Source organism: Labrus bergylta, chromosome 13, assembly GCF_963930695.1.
Source record: "Labrus bergylta chromosome 13, fLabBer1.1, whole genome shotgun sequence".
Taxonomy (NCBI): domain Eukaryota; kingdom Metazoa; phylum Chordata; class Actinopteri; order Labriformes; family Labridae; genus Labrus; species Labrus bergylta.
The window spans coordinates 18,127,704-18,148,672 of record NC_089207.1 but is presented as its reverse complement, the minus strand read 5'-3'; the positions used below and the strand labels follow the sequence as shown (position 1 = coordinate 18,148,672).

At 42.1% G+C, this 20,969-nt stretch overlaps 2 protein-coding genes across 2 annotated transcripts; one reads left to right on the top strand and one right to left on the bottom strand.

Annotated features, from left to right (window-relative positions):
• Positions 1–359: 359 nt before the first annotated feature.
• znf142 (zinc finger protein 142) lies at positions 360–9,904 on the bottom strand. Its single transcript, XM_029277213.2, has 8 exons — positions 9,804–9,904; positions 8,646–9,128; positions 8,289–8,504; positions 6,854–7,669; positions 6,582–6,759; positions 2,575–5,524; positions 1,735–1,840; positions 360–1,448 (listed from the first exon to the last, which is right to left on the bottom strand). Exons 2-8 carry the CDS (start codon positions 9,121–9,123, stop codon positions 910–912), a joined length of 5,283 nt encoding a protein of 1,760 aa, XP_029133046.2. The 5' UTR covers positions 9,124–9,128; positions 9,804–9,904; the 3' UTR covers positions 360–909.
• On the top strand, positions 9,482–13,402 carry bcs1l (BC1 (ubiquinol-cytochrome c reductase) synthesis-like). The gene is made up of 7 exons (XM_020633177.3): positions 9,482–10,598; positions 10,716–10,855; positions 10,962–11,156; positions 11,555–11,618; positions 11,727–11,899; positions 12,088–12,205; positions 12,985–13,402. Exons 1-7 carry the CDS (start codon positions 10,279–10,281, stop codon positions 13,235–13,237), a joined length of 1,263 nt encoding a protein of 420 aa, XP_020488833.1. The 5' UTR covers positions 9,482–10,278; the 3' UTR covers positions 13,238–13,402.
• The last annotated feature ends 7,567 nt before the right edge of the window (positions 13,403–20,969 follow it).

Sequence of the window (20,969 nt, the reverse complement as noted above, 5' to 3'; positions counted from 1 at the left end):
CGCAGCTCAGATGGAGACGCCTTCATTTCATCCAGTTTGGATTACAGCAACTCACTTTTCACCGCTCTCAACAAAACATCCCTTAACTGTTTACAACTAGAACAAAATGCTGCAGCCAGACTATAAACCAGGTCCTGCAAAAGGTCACATATTACTCTAATTCAAGGTTCTTGTAATTACTTTTAAAGTTCTGCATGTTTTGTTTTGTGACTCTCTGTTCTTGAAAGGTGCTCTATAAATAAAGTTATTATTACTTTATGAATGAATCTACACCATAGAGTAAACTTCACTCACTGACAAAACTTTTTGACTCATTCATTCTTTTAGATTTTTTCTTCAAAAGCAGTTTGAACAACGTATTAAAGCACTTAATAATCAAATTTATTCATTTGATAGGGACAGAGGTATTTTCTTGAAATATGTCCTATTGTTTATGGTGAGAAGGCAGATTCAGATGGCAGAAGAAACACCTAGCTGAGTTGAGTTTTTAGGGATTTCTTGAAGGAAGTGAGTAGGGGGGGGGGGTCTCTGGTGTTTTTTGGGAGTGAGTTCCAGAGGGTGGGTTTGCATCTGCAGACCTGAGAGAGCGGGTGGGATTGTGTCGGTGAAGGAGCTCAGACAAAGGGAGCACTGTAGAGCCATCGATGGCGAGGGAAAAGTTGCTGTTGGATTTGATGATGGACTTACAACCACAGGATGTGTACTAAATAAAGAACATTATCTGAACAGGTGGTGTAAGGTGTGTTTCTGTGAGAATATCGGAACAGGATCTTATGACTAGGCCAAATCTTAAGGTCAGACAACAACTGGTTCATGGCCTGCACAAACTGTATGTCTCTGTTAAGTTTCAATCTTTCAAACTCCAACACATCTTTATTTCCCTGCATCTACTGTGCCCACTCTCCAGGGCTACTTCTTAAAGTCTTCCTCTCTTTGCACATGCTCTTCAACTACTCCATGTTCCTCGTCCTGTCCCTCCTCAGCAGTCCCTTCCTCCTCCTCCACCTCTTCTGCCTCTCTCTCCTCCAGCCTCTCCTGCATTGCCTCCTTCAGGGTCAGACTCCCTGCCTCAGAGTCCCTCACCACGCCCTGCTCTGCTGACACCTCTGGATGATGCCTCTTTAAATGTTTGACCACCTGAAACTTCTGTTTGGCTCTGTAGGAGCAGTGACGGCAGCAGAAAGGCTGCTGCTTGGTGTGTGAGAGGAAGTGATGCCTGAGACCGGCCGGCCACCTGAAGGCCTTGCTGCACAATCCACACGTGTAGGGCCGGTCGTCGCTGTGCTGACGCTGGTGGGTCTTCAGTACAAAACTAGTCTTGAAGGCTTTACCACATTTCTCGCAGACAAAGGGGCGCAGGCTGCAGTGCTGCGTGTCTCGATGGGCACGGAGAGCGTCTGCTCGGTTTGTGCGGTACTCACACTCATCACAGGCATACGGCTTGTCTCCTGCAGAGGATAAACACGTGTGTTATTCGCCCAAGCTACAGGAATAGGTTAACATGAATACATTTATTAATAAATATGTGGACATCATTAGCACAAATTTGTAAGTAAAAATCAAGTACATAACATGACCTATGTTTTTTTTTTTAGGCCCAGGCTTTTTCACCAATTTTTTAAAAGATTTTTTTTTATTTTAAAGACAGGACAGACTAAAGAAACCAGGGAGAGAGGGAGAGAGAGAGAGAGAGAGAAAGAGAGAGTGGGGAAAGTCTTAATGTTAGGCTGGTACCTGTGTGTTTGGCCATGTGGTATTTCAGCTGAGTTGCCCACTTGCATTTGTAGCCGCACTCCGGACAGAGATACTTCTTCTCCTCTTGGTGAACCCTCATGTGAAGCTGCAGCAGAAATGGTTAGAAAACAGGAAGAAACGAAAGAAAAATGAATGCAATGATTTAAGTATCAATTAAGTTTGAATGGTAATGAACTTCAAAATGAAAAAGTACATGGACTTGAGTTTCTGACGACTCAAAGTGCTTTTACACTGTAGGTCACATCTACCTATTCACAGAATAATGGCAGAGGCTGTTATGTGAAGTGTCCGTCAGTATTAACTCTACCCATTCATACACTACTAACGAAGCAGTGGGAGAAACTTGGGGCTACCGGTAAGTGTCTTGCCCAAGGACACATCAACATGTGGCTGCAGGAGCTAGGGATTAAACCCTTGACCTTCTGGTTGAGAGATGGCCGACTCAACCACAGAACCACAGCCGCCCAGGCAACAAACTACTAAAGTGACATAGTTGGTTCGTTTTCCTGTAATAATTATTCAGAATACTTCTTATCTTCAGTGTACTACTGAAGTGGCAAGCAGGAAAGTGACTAAAAGAGACGTTTTGGATTGTGTCTAAAAACAAACAACATGTTTACACTCTGTTAGTTAAAGAAATATTTTCACATGTTGAAAAAAATCCCTTTTCTGTTTCTTGAGGACGGTCATACACATTTTAACTGCTTTGAGAAAAATGATTTTACAACTAAAAACAGAACTTTTTGAAAAGTGATCTTTGGTAACTCAAAAAGCGTGACCATTAAGAACCATATAATCAATAAACTGAGTGTACTGTACCTTTAACCTGGACGGATCGGTGCAGGTGTAACTGCACTGCTCACAGCTGTAAGGCTTCTCCCCAGTGTGGATGCGAATGTGCCACGTGATCTTCTGTTTGTTCCTGGTTGAATACTTGCAGTCTGTGCATTTGTACAGACGTTTCCCCCCGTGTGAGCGCAGGTGCTGCTCTAACACCAGCTGGTGCCGACAAGCAAACTGACAGGCGCTGCACCTGAGAGGCTTGTCCTCCGGGGACCCCTCCTCGTGTTTGTTGAGAAGGTGTCGGGCTAACAGCTGCTTTGTTTTGGCAGCAAACGGACACAGCTGACAATGATGTGCCAGGTGGATTCTCTGATGGATCTCCAGGCTTTCTTTTGTCTCAAAAGCTTCCTGGCAGGTGCTGCACTTCACCTGAGGGTGCTTGTTTTCTTGGTGGCTCTTCAGTAAGGTCTGGCTGCTACACGTGAAGTCACACTGCTTACATGAAAAAGAGACCTGGAGCTTGTGCACACGTTTACAGTGCTTTCTCAGTGCAACTTCAGAGCTAAACTGTGCGTCACAATGGCCGCAGGAGTGGTGTAACTCCCCCGTGTGGCATCTGAGCTTGTGCCGTCTCACATCGTCCAGCGTGTAGCCACTGAAGTCACACAGGGAGCAGAAGTGTGTGGGCTCTTTGTCGTGGATACGCGTCTTGTGCTGACGCAGTTTGGTCACAGTTCCAAATGTTTTATCGCAAACGCCACAGCTGTGACGGCCGAGTCCTGTGTGAAGAGACTCATGCTCTTCCAAGCGATAGCGCCTCGTGGTGCTAAAAGGACAATATCGACACAGGTGAGGTCGTGCACCTTTGTGCTTCAGCGCAACATGCTGTGCCATGCATCGCTCCTGTTTACAGGTGAAGGCACACTGCTGGCACTGCAAACGTTCAGATGCAGCTACGGCAGACTTCTTTTTGTTATGGACGCTCAGGATTTGACAGCTCAAAGAATGTTTAGATTTGGCATTAATTGAGCAGCTGGTGCATTTGACTTCATCGAGTTTTAAGCAGCCTCTCTTTTTATGGCTTTCTAACCCTCTTTTCTGTCTGCACTTGAAGTCACAGCTTGGACAGGAGAAGGTTCGATGTTTCTCAGAGACTGTCCCATCGCCTTCACTGTTCTTTCTGACAACGTCCTCTTTTCCTCGCACAGACTTGTTGCCTTCCTCGTCATCATCTAAAGCTGACGATTCCTGATTCTCAGTTTTCCTTAAGCTCTTTCGGCATGTTGAGATGTGTCTCTCAAGTGTTGCAAGCTTAACTGACGAAAAACTGCACAGCTGGCATTTGAATTTTCCATCTTTTTTAGAGTGAAGGGGATGCAGTGGAGCAGTCTTTTCACTGCTTTCTCTTGAACACTTTGTTTTCACTTTCTTTTGTGCAAGTTCTGAAACCTTCTTTCTCTGTATTTTGCTCTTCTGGAGTCCTGACTCACTTGAAGAATGAGGGACTTTAACATCCGGTGTAGCTGTGGACACGCCCTCTTCTGGCTGATGAGAGACCTGATCATCTGATTCTGTGCTAATTCTTTGTGGGGAAGGAAGAATTTCTGTCCGAATGGAACTTGTTCCCTGATCCACTTTGGATCCTCCCTGACCTACACTTGAGTCGTTATCTGTAGTCAAACATGTATTCAAAACACCGACAAATGTCCTGGTTTTCCGCTGGACAGCGGGGCACTTCTTTGCAAGGTGGCTATCAAGACCTCTCCTCTGTTTGAACTGTGCACCGCAGGACTGGCACTTATGTCCCTTTGTCCTACCGTGACACATAGCCTGGCGGTGGTTCTTCAAAGTGCTCTCCTTACTGGTTACATAAGAGCACTTATCACAGTGATAAATGTCTTTAGCCGGCACCACAACCATCTGCACTCGTCCTTCCAGGAGCATGGCTTCTGCTTGGTCCTGGTCATGCTTCTTCATCTCTTTCAGACGGACCTCAGATTCTAGAGGCTGACTTTTCTCAGTCGGAAGAGAGGAACTGGTCGTTTTGTCATCATTCTCCAACTCGTGTATTTGAGTGACATGCTCTCCAGGTTCAAATAGTTGATGTGTACCATCGAGAGGCTCATGGTTATCTGTGTCACTTTGTTCACATTCTGCATCAGCCATGTCTACATCGTCTGCTTCTGATGAAGATGCAGAGAGTTCTGCTCTCTCTTGTGATTGGTCAGCCCTGGTGGGGTTCAAATTGTTTGAGTTTAGAGTTTGCTTTGCACAGTTTTCTTCCTCATGTTGATAGTCAGTGGTTGATAGTGTTGTTAAAACAAGAGTGCAGTACTCTTCTGAACTGTTGACAGATGTGGGAACATCGGAAATCCCTTCATTCGCAACCTCTTGAGAACCAACATCAAAAACATCCACAGTATTTGAGCCATCCGCGGTATCTTTCTTGGCACTCTGATCTGCTGAGCGATAAAGATCAGGCTGTTCCCTTTGAGATGTCAGAGGTCCTTCAGAAGTTGACTGTCCGGGCTGCTGTTGAGCTGCTGAAGGCTTCTTGTAAAAGTCCTGCAAGAACTCAGCAGAGTTCCTCTCCTTCTCCTTGGCTGCGTAGTTCTCGAGCCACGCTTTGTCTCCTGGTACGTACCCGTGAGTTTTCCTCTTGTGCAGAAAGAGGCTGATGCTGCTGAAAGAGGAATAAAAGCAGAGCGCACAGCGAAACTCTTTGAGCTTGGTGTGTTTGCAGTTCTCGTGGTTTTGCAGGGCTTGTCTGTAGCAGGTGGTGTACGCGCAGTATTTGCACTTATAGACGGACGGCTGCTTCTCCTCTCCAGAGTGTTTGACCAGCATGTGATTACGGAGCTCATACTTTCGCTTGCAGGCGTAAGCGCAAATCTCACACATGAGAGATTTGGCCTGATGTCGTAGTTTGTGGCTGTTGAGCTGGTCCATGCGGTGACAGCGGTAGGAGCACTGATCACACTGATACCTGGGAGAGGAGACAGAAAGTAGAGCCATAAAAAGAGAGAGGGCAGAGTAAACATCTGCACACTTTACTACAGCTGGTGTTTCATGCTGTCTAAGTGACTACCTAATGTTTGGGCTATCACTCCTAAGACACCAAAGAGTAGATCTGCTGTGATAAAGGTGGGTACGTTAAGGTAGGGAGAATTATGCAGCGAGATAAGTCCATTTCCTGATTTTTATTTATAGTACTGTATGTAAATGGTATCAACAAGATCCACACAGATATAAGGCTCAAGTTAAAGTTAAGTTCTCCTTTTCAAACCAGTGACAATAACAGTAATTTCATCTTGCAGAACTTAGGAGTTTCTTGTCTACCCACGCCCTCATTGGTTAGTTTTTCTGTTATTGGATATACAAAAGATTCTGTAGTATCCAAACTAAATGACAACTTTATTCTTTAACTTCAGTCACGAACACTAAAAAAAAACAAATAACCAGACGATCAAGACAGTGGTAGAATAGTAACACCTGGGATCTGCAAGGTGAAAGTATGCAAGGTAGCTTTAAGAAGAGAAATGTAAAAGCTTCTTCAGGGTTAATAAAAGGGATCTTGAATAAAGGGTCAATTTCCCTAGAAGAAAATATCCTATAATTACTTTTGCAAGAAACTTAAAATTAACACTTTTAAGTCCGTCAGAGGCCCAAACAAGAACTTTTTAGTGGACACACTTTGGTCAGCATATTTGTCTGCAGGGATTGTGTTGCAGCCTGTTTGGGGACTGCTTGACTACTTGAGCTATTCTAAAACATTTCACTAATCCTCAAAAATATTTTAGGAAAAGGAACAAAAAAAAAACCCATTAAAGGTGAAACGTGTGTAGCAGCTGAAGCATGTGAGAATCTTCTGATCAGGCTAAATATGTGAGCGTACCGATGGATGTGAAGGGGCATCCAGCATGTTTTAATTACAGCATTCAGTACATATAATCGCTTAAATAAAACCATAATTAGGATAATTCTGTAGTACTGTCCCAATAAAAACGTTCGAAGGTTGAATGAGAAACTTCTGAACGAGCTACCTGAGGTCTCCAGCGTGTTTCCTCATATGGACAGTCAGGTAGTGTTTCCATTTAGTGACGTATCCACAGTCAGCGCACATAAAGTTCTTGCTGTCTGAGTGAGTGAGCATATGTTTGGAGAGGTAGGACTCATCTCTGCACCTGAAGTCACACAGGCTGCACTTATGGGGCTTCTCACCTGCAAACCAAGGGAGAGAGTAGATCAGGAGATACAAGACATACTGTAAGGGGGGGGGGGGAAGCCATCCGAGCATTAAAAGTGTGTTCCTCACCACTGTGCATCAACATGTGTCTCTTCAGGCCACGTTTGTGGGACGTCACAAAGCTGCACTGAGAGCAGCGGTGAATCTTCTCGTTGGCGTGCAGGTGTCCGACGTGCCGCTCAAACTCCACGGGGTTAAAGGTGGCGAAGGAGCAGAAGTCGCAGCAAAGCTTGTCGCTCCCTGGGTGACCCTGCCGCCGGTGCTGGAGGAAGAGGGCTTTATTGGAGCAGGAGAAATCACAGTGTGAGCAGTGGTAGGCCAGGTGTGTCCGATAATGAGCCTGCATGTCTGTCTCACTTTCAAAGACGGCTGCGCAGGCGTGATGGCGACACTCTACAGCTCTGACTCCGTGCACATCCACAGAGTGTTTCAGAAGCTCTTTGTGTGACGAGCTCTGGAAAGAACAACCCTCTCTGAAGCAGTTTGTCAGCTTGCTGTCCGACAGGATGTTGTGCGTCTTCATGTGAGCCTTGAGCGACCTGCTCTGGAGAAAGCTCTGACCACAGGTGGGACAAGGGTAACTCTGACCGTCCTGACTTTCTGCGGCATGCACACTCGAGAGGTGGCGGCGTATTGCGTTCTTCTCCACGGCCGAATACTCACACAGGTGACACCGGTGAAGCTTTTCACCGGCCTCACGGAGTCGATGAACGCGTAGCTTGCTCTTGCTGGTGAAGTAACGTTGACAGGTGGGACACTGGAGACTGGGATCAGGGAAATGTAAATGCAGGTGCTCCTGCAAGTGGGAGCGCATCTTGAAGCAGCGGCGACACTTGGGGCAGGTGTGTGTGCGATAGACGCGCTCTGATCCCTCTGCAAGGTACTCTGATGGTACAGAACGTAATAAATAAATACATTTTGAACATGACAGAGATTTCAATAAAGATGTGATTACTTTTGTAAGAGATTGAGCATACTTCAAGAAGAAAGACAACTTTGTCTTTGTACATTTGTGTCACTGTTTTCCTATATTCTGTCAAACACTTTTTCACAAAATTATTTTGAGCCGTAACGGCCCACAAGCTTCTTCTTACTTATGAAAATGTACAAATTTAGAATGGGCGGAAACGTCTGGATTGGTTGACCATGCTTCACTATGTGTAAGCTGTATAGTTTGTTGGAGAAAGACATTGATTTGTACCTAATTTTATGTTTTGAAATCCCTCAATATCAGTGAAGTAAAATGTTAATGTGACACTTTTGCATGGTATGTAGAAAAAAAAAGATTTGGCTTAACACTTTCCTGCACAATTTAGGGAACTTGTTCAATATGACACCAGCACCTCTACACAGTGCACATATCCATGTCTATGGTCTTATTGTCCCGTAGAGTAAAAACATTAAAACAACATCTTTTTAATTTTGCACTGATGACTTATTTTGAGAGTCTTGCTTTTGATATTTTATATGAACTTGACGCCTGCTCACTATAATCTACACGTACCTTTGGATGGCAGTGGTGCAGTGTCCACTACTGAAGGTTTGTCTCTTTCTGTTCTCACTCTTTTTATGTTATGCCTTTGCCTCTCATGTCGTTCATCATTCCCCTCCTCTGGTGATGATGGAGTTGAGTTGGATATCAGTTTTCTTTTTGATCTGCTGGAGACTTCAGGCTGCTGGCGTCCATTCCTGCATACAGCTGTGCCTGCAGTCTCAACTCCTATGAACAGATGTGCAAAAACATGAACGTGAAATGATACCACAGCTATGGCCGACAAAATCAAACCATTTTAAATAGAGTGCAGGTTTAATGGAAAGACAGATAAGACTTCTGCATTAGTGTATCAAAGTGTCTGTTTACCTTGAGCGACAGTTTGCAGACGGTCGTGCTCCAAGAGGTGCTGACTCATGTCTTTTTCATTTTGACAGACAAACTCACACTGAAAGCAGCCAAAGGGCATGTGGCCCCGCAAGTGTCTCTCCATCTCCTCCTGTGTGACGAAGGACACTTTGCAGGACTTTACAGTACAAGGAATAAGAGTGAGACCATGTGTGGCCATCGAGTGGTTTTGATATTCCTGTCGGTCCATGCTGCTGAAAAGACAGCCTTCCTCGCTGCAGGTGAATGGGCCTTTAGGGTCATGTCCACTGTGGGTGATTTTGAAGTGGCGTTTTAGGACACCAGGCTTGGAAAAAGCCTGAGTGCACTGAGAGCATGTGTAGTTACTCAACTGTTTTTCACACGATGGAGCGGTCAACCTTTCTGAACAGAGGTGAGAAGCAAATAAGGCGCTGTCCGAGAAACTCTGTCCACATTTTGTACACTGATGACGCTCCATTGTCTCTGGAAACACAGAGCACACCATGCAGTTATAATGTGACACTGATAAAAAGGTAAGACTGACTCATTTTTGTACATGAATCAAGTTCAAATGACTATTAGTAAGTATCCACAAATGAGTTAGGTGTTGTGAGTTTTGAGAGGCAGTGTGAAAAGTTTTTATTAAAGTTTATAATGGAGGTTTAAAAAAAGACAATTGACGTTTTGAGAATTACAATTTTAGTGCTTGCAGGAGGAGCTAGTTTTTAAAGCTGCACAAGTGCTGCAGCACATTTTACATTTCCAACCTACTGCCTGAGTTTCCTCTGTTTATTGTATCTGAAAAACACAACACCAATAACTACGAGCTCAACCCTGTGCACTTGTGCATGTTGTTGTTTTTCTTCTTCTACGGAACGAGCCGTCTTCATTCATACTAATTGCAGCTGAGGTTTGACTATTTATGACAACAACAAAAAAAGTAGTATTTATACATGTAACATCACTGCTAACATTGGCTGTGCTAATGCTAGGCTAGCACATTTTTAATTTCCGTAGTATCTGATCAAGTCTTCAGTTCCTTCTGGTTATTCATTTACCTTTTTCGGTCCGTGCAGTTTACAGCAAAATGCACAAACTACATTATCATCCTACATTCATTTTTTTTTATCCATGTACGGGTTTTTTGTTTTTTTTTACCTTGGCTTGCGATGAAATAATATTCAAGGAAGGAGGAACGAATGTCTGAGAGCAGGCGACAAGTCGGAAGTATATTTGTCAAACACAGGAGGTGTAAGCAGAGGTCGCTTCCACTACTGAAACATATGGAGCAGATTCACACATCATGCCCGCATGAGGACTGTTTTTTTTTTTTCTTCCTGTAGGTTTATCTGTGTAGGTTGCGTGGATAGTCTCCAACACAGCGACACGAGTTGCAGATAAATCCGGTGAATCCGTGGGATGTTATTTTCCTGACTTCACATGACAGCATTCATCAGAAGAAAGTATCACCACATGTGAGGTATCAGTGACAAAGCGTCTCTCTTTGGATGCTGGCATAACTAGTGCATGTCCCAGCAATCTGTACATGTCACAGATTGAATGAGTTTGCAGCTCTGTGCTCCTGCAAAGAACAACTCCAGTCTGATTTCACTGGAGGCTGTGCACCAGCAACATGCCCCTGTCAGACTTTCTGGACGGCCTGAAGGACAACCCATACTTTGGGGCTGGCTTTGGACTGGTTGGTGTTGGCACAGCGTTGGCAGTGGCCAGGAAAGGAGCCCAGGTGGGGATGGTCTTCTTTCGCAGGAACTACATGATCACTCTGGAGGTCCCCAGCAGAGATAAGAGCTACCACTGGCTGCTGAGCTGGATCACCAAGCACGCCAGACACACTCAACACCTGAGCGTGGAGACGTCCTACCTGGCTCATGAGAGCGGACGGGTTCACACGCAGTTTGACTTCCACCCAAGCCCTGGGAACCACATCATCTGGTGAGAAGAGTTTTTTTTTTTTTTTTTTAGAAGTCTATTTCAGCACTTCACCAATACCCTTAAAAGTGAATAATGGTAATAATCAATGATGTCTAATTAAACCATTGTGGTCTGCAGGTATGGGAGGAAGTGGATCAGGGTGGAGAGGACCAGAGAGAAGCAGATGGTGGATCTGCACACTGGGACCCCGTGGGAGTCTGTGACCTTCACCGCATTAGGCAGAGACAGACAGATTTTCTTCAATATATTACAAGAAGGTGAAAGGCCCTGATATTCTGTTTGAGAGCTGCAGTACACTGTTGTGTTTTCTTTACCTTTTTTTTTAAGAGGTCGTTGAGCAGATTTGTCATTCTTGTTTTGCAGCCAGAGAATTGGCCCTGAAGCAGGAAGAGGGGCGGACAGTGATGTACACGGCCATGGGTGCTGAGTGGAGGCCTTTTGGGTTTCCTCGGCGACGCAGACCCCTCAGCTCTGTGGTCCTGGAGGATGGCGTTGGGGAAAAGATCGTAGATGATGTGAAGGAGTTTATTGGAAACCCCAAGTGGTACACAGACAGAGGTAGGGTGACCTGTTGGACGCTCAGTTTATTCATGTTGTGTGGAAGCATAATAAGGTTTTTGCTTGTTAAAAGGGTCTTTCTTGATGATGCATTCACCGACCATTTTTTAAATTTGAGAGCTGGAAACGACAGCTGCCCCAAAACATTTGGAGTCCTATGATGCACGTGAATGCATCATCAAGGCACCTCCTGCTCAAAACTGCAATACAAGCAGACAAAAAGAGGTGTAGTCAAGAAACTGAAACGAAAAAAGAGAGATCAGGACAGCAAAAAAAAAATTGAAGATAGAAAGTTGCTCTTGCAAAAAACAACAGAAATGATTAAAATGAATACATTTCCTACCTTAAATGGCCTGGTCATCTGTATGGTTATGTTAATGAAGTATTTCCTCCCTCAGGTATTCCCTACAGAAGAGGATATCTGCTGTACGGCCCCCCTGGGTGTGGAAAAAGCAGCTTTATGTGAGTACACTTTTGGAATACTTTCCTAGGCAGAAGCTTACTGGCAGATTATATGCCAAGTACTTATGCACAATTTACTCTTCATCTTTGTGACTCTTCATATTTCAGCACGGCTCTGGCAGGTGAGCTGGGTTACAGCATCTGTCTGATGAGTCTGAGTGATCGAAGCCTTTCAGACGACCGCCTGAATCACCTCCTGAGCGTGGCTCCGCAGCAGAGCATCATTCTGCTGGAGGACGTAGATGCTGCCTTTGTCAGCAGAGATCTGCTTCCAACAGAGAGTGAGTACAAAGCGGCTGGTGGGTAGGCAATTCAGTTGATGGAAACCAATGTAAAAAAAAAAAAAAAAGAGGATAAACCTTGTGTTTGGATGAAGAATGGATAGATGCAACTTTTGAGACGGCTTGTAGAGCAGGGTTTGTTCGGACAAACTCTTTATTTGTGTCTTGCGGTTTTCGTTCCCTTCTAGACCCTCTGGCCTTCCAGGGAATGGGGAGACTCACCTTTAGCGGCCTGCTGAATTCTCTGGATGGAGTGGCTTCATCTGAGGCCAGGATCGTTTTTATGACCACCAACTTCATTGAAAGGTACCGTTGGAAGAAAACGTTTTTTTTAATGTAATTCTATTGAAACATGTATGGAAGAAGAAGAAATTAAAAACAAAGCAATTGAAGCAAAAATACAACAAAATGAGAAAGGAAAATAAGGTAACTTTCAGTGAGATTTAAGTATACGCTGAAGTAATGTGTGAAAAGAAAAATACAGTTAGTCAAAACATCTACAAAAAGTCCAGCAGCCAGACTACATTTGGTAAGTCTCCCGAGCTGCTAAAAGATCACTTCTTCTAATTGTGTTCATTTTCTGTTAATGATAAATGATAACCTGATGCCAAATGTATTATTCTATTAAGGTTTCTGATTCTCCTAAATGTTAAAAGCTCTTGTTGTACACCTTTTTTGAGGAACCTTGAAGGAAATGAACCGTTTTAGGAAATACCCGTCTGCACTGTCTTTGCTGCTCCTCATTTCATTATATATTTTCTTCTTGCAACTGCTCTATGCGCCTTTGAATTGCCCCCCCCCCTGCGCGAGGACAAATAAAGTTTTTTTCTAATTTGAATTGAAAGTGTAAACTAGGTCCTTATATTGGACACAAGTGAGAACTTATATTGCTGTTCCTTCGAAAGATTTGGAAAGTAGCTACAGTTGTGGAGTGTGACTGCTAAAAAAACATTTTAAAACGATATTATGTCAGTAATCTGTTATCAGCCTGTTTTTCTACCACCTAGAGGGGGGAAAAGTAATTCACTTTCATGTATTGTATTTTCTGTATCATTATCAGTCATGCATATATTTTCTGCACACAGGTTAGATGCAGCTCTGATCCGACCCGGCCGTGTTGACCTGAAGCAGTATATTGGACACTGCACTCACAGTCAGCTTGAACAGATGTTCAGGCGGTTCTACCCGGACGTGGCCGCCTCTGAGGCAGAGCGTTTTGCAGAACAAGCGTTGGCTACACACACTGAGATTAGCGCTGCTCAGGTGCAAGGACACTTTCTGCTGCATAAAATGGACCCTAAAGGCTCTATAGACAATGTTTCCCAACTAAAAGGATGACGGGACTGCAAGGAGGTAGAGACTGATGACTGAAAAAAAGAGAAACACGTTTTTTTTAGTAATTATCGTCGACTGATGTGCACTCTGTTTGAAATATACGATTGATAACAAATGAATGCATTACTGTTCAGTGCATTGGACTACATAAAAGGAATATATTCTCCATCTCTGATGATTATCATGGTGTTCCCTGAGTCTGTCACATTAGATCCAACTGCTCGATGGGAAGTTGTACGTTTAAGAGAGATTTATTCATCCTGAAAAGTTCTTTTGAAAAGTACTAATGATTAAATACTCATCTCATCAAACCATGGTTCTTTGTTAATACATACCTGAGCTCATGGCACTGTCTGCAATTCATAAGGGAACAAGAAAAACTGGTTTGCATCTCTCAGCATGCACAGACAACAATTTAAGCTCTGCATGTTTTCTGATGCAGAAAACTGATTGTAGATTAGTGAGAATCGTGTGCATTAAGTAGCTTTATCCGGTTGTTATTACTATTTTAAACACTGTGACAAAAACCCACAAAGACAGTTTGGAGTGAGAACAGTATATTAAGATGTGATACTACTAGGTAAATTATTGAGCTGCTCCTTTTGCTGTGAAATAAACTGCTGAACTGTCGGTTTATACACTGAAAGGATTCTCTGCTCAGTGTGAGCCATGATGTTCAAACTACACTGAAAAAAGAAAATAGTTGGACCAACTTAATTGAATTGTTTCAATTGGTAATACCTAAGTTCTTTGAAATTAAGTTAATAAGTTCAATTAACACAATTGATTAAGTCAAATGTACTCAATAATTACATTTTTCTCAAATCAACATTTTGCATTAATCCAACTTAAAATTAAGGCAAGCCAACTTAAAGTTTTCAGTTTTTCCAACTCAATAATTTGCATAACCCAAAAGTAAAATACTGCTCCCTTCTAACCTATTATGGTTTCATGAAAATTACTTTTTGTAGTAACCTTACAATGAAAGTTTAGTTTGTTTAATATAACTAAAATTAAAATTTTAAGTTGGCTGAAAGTATGAAAAAAAACCTCAAAATTACTTTATTGTATAAATGTAAATAACCATTAACTTTATGGCCACCAACACAGCTTTCGTGCCATCACATTACACATTTGTCCTTTTTAAAACACATATGCACAAAATGCAGAAGTAACTGTTAGTAGGACCACAAAGTTATTCTGTCAGCAAAGTGCAAAATAGTGCAACAAAGTATTAAACAAAATCTCAACAAAGTGTTATCACAACTATGAAAAAGTGCCAAGAGTATACAGAAACCTCTTTAACCAGCTATAGCCAATGAATATTATGCATCTGAACAGTGTAACTGAACAATGGGAATGAAAAAACATGAACACTTCTCTTTTAAATCACACTGTCACAACTGTTTGTTGTGTAACTGAACACATCAAAACTGAAGTGCAACCTTTCCCTACAAACGGAAGGGAAAACTTCTGCCAAACCTGTTACAAAATCTGTAAAAGCACAATTTAGCACTAGGCCATTTGTTCTTCCAGAGGAGGAATACATAGTAGTGTGTTGTTATTGCGAGCTTTGAAGTTTGCTATACAGATTGTGGACTCTGGGGGACATCTTGTGCTGATGAAGCTGCATGACAATTTTTTTGGAGCACTTCAAAAGTGAAGCGAAGGTGTTTTGGGTAAGCTAGGTTGAGTGCATAAATCAAACCTAGAAGCAGGGCACAAGCTAAGGCAACCGAAGTCAGTTCATGCAACACTTCCACGCCCTCAATGACGATGCCAATGTCTGCAGGTGGCTCCTGCAGTCCTTCCCCCTCCTTCTAAATGACAAACACTGCCATGGTGAGCTGCTCCAGGTCTCTCTGAACATCATCTGCTCCAGAGTCCTACAGAGGGGTACAGGACATAAACACAAATCATCAATGGCCTCACTTCTTACTGTGATGAAGTTTTTGGATGATGTACCAATATGTGTTATGTGCTGGGCTATGTCTTGGCTGGGTGTCATCACAAACCACAACCAGCAGAGAGAGGTGTGTCAATCTGACCATCTAACTGTAAGCAAGAACGATAAGATTTCCCAAAATGTCAAACTATTCCTTTTAACTTGTATAATCACCTAAGCCAGGCAAATCCTTCTTACTTATAAAAAATAAAAATATGTTGTGTATTGTTGCTGGGAATTACATTATGTCCAATATGGCCATGATCCAACCATGGTTCAGGTGTTATGGTTGTTCTAACATTTGAGAAAATCTCTCTTTTGTAGTACACTAAATCTAGGATATTTGTGTGTCCCTTTGACAAGATGTGCTGACATGCAAATAACTGTTGAAACTTACAAGATATTCCTTGATCAGATCATCTGCATCTTCTCCCAGGAAGATGGTGAGGGCTTTAAGCACACATGATCTCCGAAGATTAATGTCCACAGTCTAGAACAACAAACGTTGACTCATTTTATTGTTCTAAATCTCATAAGAAAGACATCCTTAGTCTTATAGCTTAATTATTACACTTACTTTTTTTTAAAAACAGATAGTCATTCACAAGCCCAGAGATTCATTATAGAAAGAAAAAAGGATGAGCTCAGTGGTGTAGTTTTTGAGTCGCTAAAAACATTCATGCATATGAAAGCCATGATCAGCATTGGCCTGCCCATATTGATGTATTTATGAAGGATACATACATATTGTGACAGCCCTCTTAGTTATGAAGGGTCTCGTTTGATGGTACAGATTTACCTTGTCCAAAGTGTCCATGATGTCCACAGTCTTTTGGCGTGTTGCTCCTCCTTTAGCATGGATGACTTTGATCAGCTGACTTGAGTGCATGTCTAACTGGGCCATGAACTTCTCAAGAGGAACAGCCATGAGCCTCTGGAACTCTGTATTAATCTAAAAACAAAACACAAAGACAGTAGATATAGTATTATGGGAAAAAATGCAACTTGTCTCATCCTGTATACAAACTCAGAACACACAAAGTAACCACTGACGCATACCTGCCAAAATGTCAATACCCCAGAAAGTATAACATGTGGAAATTAAAAATGTAAATTCTGTCTGATTAGGACAGAATTTACACTGTCGAACTATTGTATCAGACTGCATTAACTTTAACTAGGTGGACTTAATAAAGTGGCAACTGAGTGTAGATATATTATAAAAATGGGTTTAGCAAATGTAGGAAAGGAGGGGAGGAAGAGGAGAAAAAGGGAAGAGGGGAGAAGAGGAGAGGTGGAGAATAGAGGAGGAGAAGAGAGGAGGCGAGGAGAAGAGGGGAGACGAGGAGAAGAGAGACGGCAAATTGTGTCACATTGGACACCAAGCCAAAGGTTGTGGAACTGATCAGGGTCCCAAGCAGAGCTTTTGTAATCTTGCTGCCATCAGCAGACACCTCTCTGGAGAGGTTGACAGGGAATGAAAGGAAGCTCTGGAGTACAGAAGTCCTGAGGGCTAAAGATATGTTAGAGTTAGTTTGTGCGATCATATTATGACAGTGTGTCTTTCACCATGTTTACACTGTTCATCTGCATCTATGTACTTAAATATATGTATTCAGACTCATACTGGAAAGTGTGCTGGGCCTACAAGAAATGACGGATCTATTTTCTGTGTTAAATAGTGTAATACTTTTTTCTATAATTTCTCATTTTGATTTACAGACATTTGTCCTCCATTCTACAAAGACTGAGTTGTGCTAACTATACCAGTGTGTGTGTATGATGTGTTTATCAATTTGTTTCTGTGTATTTTTAATTGTTGTGTTACAAAATTGTAATACAATTTTTGCAAAACTATTAGTACTGTACATGAAAGTTATCGTTACAGCTCAAGTTGAAACAGGCCTGTAAACAATCACTTGCATTTCACCTTTACTATAACTGTTAAAATTACTTTTATTTTTTCAAATATTTTTTTCACTTCAACACACCAGCCTGTAAGTTACATACAGCCACATTTCAGCATGGTCTGTAGCACTCTGTTCTATTCTAGGAGTGCAACTTACTTTAGGTATTCCAAATGAGTTGTGTCCTGGCCAGAAGTAACCACTGCCAGTCATGAAAAAAATAAAAAAATGGAAATCCATTAATATAAAGAAAAAGGACATTTTCATTCCAGTGTTAAGTTTGATTTGTGTATGGTTAAGGAGTATAAATATATAACTGTCACTGCTCATTACCCCACCTGGTAACTGATTTATTTAGGACAGGGAAGACAGGAGTCTGCAGCAGCAGACACAAACTAACACAGGTGCTTATTAACACACTGGCACAACAACACTGAGCTGGGAAACTCTTCAAACAGCATTTATCACCACTGCCTCGATAATATCCAGCGTAAATACGAAGGCAGCCCTGCCACCGCACACCATCTACCCCCCCCCCCCCCCCCAAGTGAAATTTCAACCCTGTTTATGTCGTGATTATATGAGAATATTTAACATTAGTTTACTTTATCAGGCTGGCCCATGTGATGACAGTTTAAAATAATCTTCAATAGAAAGTGGCAGGAACACGTTTGTCTTAAAACATAAATTCATAAAGCTGATCATATTATTGGATTCATCCTGTATTATCATATATTTGTTTTTCCTCTTAAATAGTTATCCTGTCTTTAATAGGAAAACAAAAACCATGATCAGCTATTTTTTTATAAAGGCAAACTGATTTCAGGTCTGAGGCATAAACATCACAGTAAAATTCATTATACTTTACATTTAACTCCATGATTGTTTTTCTCTATTACAGAAGATGCCCTCAGATTCAGATCCATCAGCGACACCTGACAACAGGAGGACTCGTCCCCTGAACGTTTCCTGTCCTCTCTCGATGGAGTTCTTCTCTTCAGTTATTAACTCTTGAAATCAGTAGCACAAAATGCCAGACTGTTTGATAAGTCTGTGATTGAATAAATGGAAATGGAATCTCATGCGTATCTTGCTATGCTTACTGGCTTTAAATGTTAAATATTAAATAAGTTTGAAGGCCACGTTAGCTTTGCTATTGTCTTAGTTGTTGTTGGTCAAGAAGAAATTATTGTCAGTTCAAGGCCTTTTCAAATGTGAGCTATAAACTTAACTGCTAAATTATTTTACTGTGACCAACACGTTGTAGTGCTCCAGTTAATCAGAGACAGTCATGTCAGATTTTTTAAAAGTTTATTTAAACATTTTATGAAAAGAAATCTTCAATAAACAACCCCTGGCTTCATTAACCATGTGGAAAATAAGTAAGGGAGACCATCAGGTCCAATTGCTGGAACATAGGAGAAAGTATAAAAAATAATTTAACAAAGAAATCCAAACAAAAATCAAATAAAGTATAGAGATCCTGGATGATTGTTTGACTGTTAAAATATGATGGAAAAAAAGCAAATCCAACACAACCCGCCAGCATCTGGCCTTTCAAACACATAGCAACATCATTGAATATTGACCAGGATCTCTGTGTTTTATCTGACGATGACTATGGTAGCCTTCTCACTGTTGACTGTCACAAAGCACCAGACTCTGTCCACCTTCTTCAGTTGTGCAGACATTGATCAGCTCCTCTGGGTGATGGCAGAGAGGACTCTTCATCTGGGAGAGCTGCTGGTGTAAGGTCATTTCTACCACAGTGGATGAGCAGGGCATCTGGCACAGCTCTTAATCAGATGAAAAAAGGAGAGGTTCCTTCAAACTAAGTGACCCCAGCCTGACCACTGAACACGGGCGTGCAGACGAAGGTTGAAATTAGTCATTTTTAGGTTCTGTTGATTGTAAAATGGAAAAGAAAACATCACCTTTCTATTTAACATTTAGCTGGTGTATGACTCAGTGTGATTTTTATTTTAGAAGACTGTCCTCTTATGAAACTTTAAAAAAAATCATAGGATATATAACTTTTAACAGATGATTTTAACTTTCGCTTCGCCTCTGTGGAAGATGTCAGACCAGCTGCTTTTATAGTCTCCTTTGCCTAAATGAAGACACAAAAAACTATTGATTTACTGTTCACTTAAATATATTAGAAAAGCAGACATGAATCGCATTGCAAACTGTCAGTTTCTAACAAAATACAACATATCTTACCACCTGTAGCCTACGGTCTGTGGTGCTAACCTAGCTTAAAACAGATGACCCATCAACCCACGTATTTTAAATAATGATCAAAATAGCGGGATTTTTTAAAACAGTGTTTAAATATTACACTTTGAATACGGTGGTTTGTTGTACTTACACATTTCTTCTTAATAAGCCTCGTAGACCGGCAGAGCGCTTTCAGCATAGCTGGGCTGCGTAAGTCATCAGGGCAGTACGCTAAATGGGCGGGGCGTGTTACCAGGGCTCCTGCCCCCGGACCCTACTGCGCAGACTCTGGCTCCAAATGACGTCAAAATTGCAAGATGGAAGCGCCCCTAAGCGGCGTATTTTGGCTTCAAGAATGTTGAGTGGGAACATCTACAGTGCGTGCCCACTGGATTATACATGTGAAATTTCAACAAGATTAGATAAAGTATATAGGATTTAGTACTTATTCCTTGCAGTAGGAGGCGCTATGGTTAAAGTTGACTATTGTTATGTCTATGTGTTCAGAGGCCAACCCTGATCATACAAGTGAAATTTCAATCAGATCAGACAAAGAATATAGGATGTAGTACTTAGTAATTGCATTAGGGGGCGCTATGGTTGAAGTTGACTATTGTTAAGTCAATGTGTTCAAAGGCCAACCCTGATCATACCTGTGTAATTTGAGGTGGATCAGACAAAGTATGTGAGAGTTACAGCCACTTCCTGTTTGATTGCGAATGATGCATCCGTATGGCGAGAGCGTTGGACGTAGGTGTTTGAGCTTGAAAGTATTGTATGGCCAAGGTGTTTGCATGGTCCCCACCAATTTTGAGCGGGAAATGAGCTAGCTTGTGGTAATGGCTAATGCTAATTGAGAAGCAGTAAATTCCTGTTGTCAACAGGTGGCGCTGTGACTTATCCAAAAGTTTCAAAGATGGATGTGTTCAGGGCAGGCTCTGTATCATGTATAACATATTTGGATATGATTGAACCATGCATGCAAGTTGCCAAAATGCATATCAAACTTTGCACGCACGTCATGGCCACGCCCTTTGACGAGATAACGTGCAGAGCACAACGGGATATGTTGAACGTGTCTAGAACACACTGACACTGAGTTTGCGCTGATCGGATGAGTGCCCTCGGCCAAGATCCTTCAAATAGGAAGGCTGAAATCTGTGATTATTGTGAAATTCAACTTTAATTTGTGGACTTCCTGTTGGGTTTTTTGAAACGCTGCAAGAGGATTTTATGTCCGTCCTGACAAGCTTAACACACGTAGCAATGTTCATGAATGTGCGTCAAAAAACCCTCTATGGGGAGGCCATTTTGAAAGTATGAAGGGGGCGCCACTGAGCCATTAAGCCACGCCCACTTACTTAAACGATATAAGACTGACTCTAGTACCAGGATTATATGTATGAAGTTTCAGGTCTGTATGACTATGTTAAGTCCATGAAAATACTACTTCCTGTTTGATGGCGAACGACGCATCCGTACGGCGAGAGCATTGGACGTAGGCATTTAAGCTTGAAAGTCTTGTATGGCCAAGGTGTTAGCATGGTCCACACCAATTTTTAGGGGGAAATGAGCTACCGTGTAGCAATGGCTAGTGCTAATTGAGAAGCAGTAACTTCCTGTTGTCAACTGAAGTGTTTTTTGGTTACTGATATAATGCTGT

Bases quoted from the DNA above. Each gene is read 5' to 3' on its own strand.
- bcs1l (XM_020633177.3), top strand. From the start codon at position 10,279: ATGCCCCTGTCAGACTTTCTGGACGGCCTGAAGGACAACCCATACTTT. The intron at 10,856-10,961 runs GTGAAAGGCCCT...CTTGTTTTGCAG, and splicing joins CTTCAATATATTACAAGAAG to CCAGAGAATTGGCCCTGAAG. The intron at 11,619-11,726 runs GTGAGTACACTT...TTCATATTTCAG, and splicing joins TGTGGAAAAAGCAGCTTTAT to CACGGCTCTGGCAGGTGAGC.
- znf142 (XM_029277213.2), bottom strand. From the start codon at position 9,123: ATGGAGCGTCATCAGTGTACAAAATGTGGACAGAGTTTCTCGGACAGC. The intron at 7,670-8,288 runs GTACGTGTAGAT...CTGTACCATCAG, and splicing joins TGCACCACTGCCATCCAAAG to AGTACCTTGCAGAGGGATCA. The intron at 6,760-6,853 runs GTGAGGAACACA...CTTGGTTTGCAG, and splicing joins ACACATGTTGATGCACAGTG to GTGAGAAGCCCCATAAGTGC.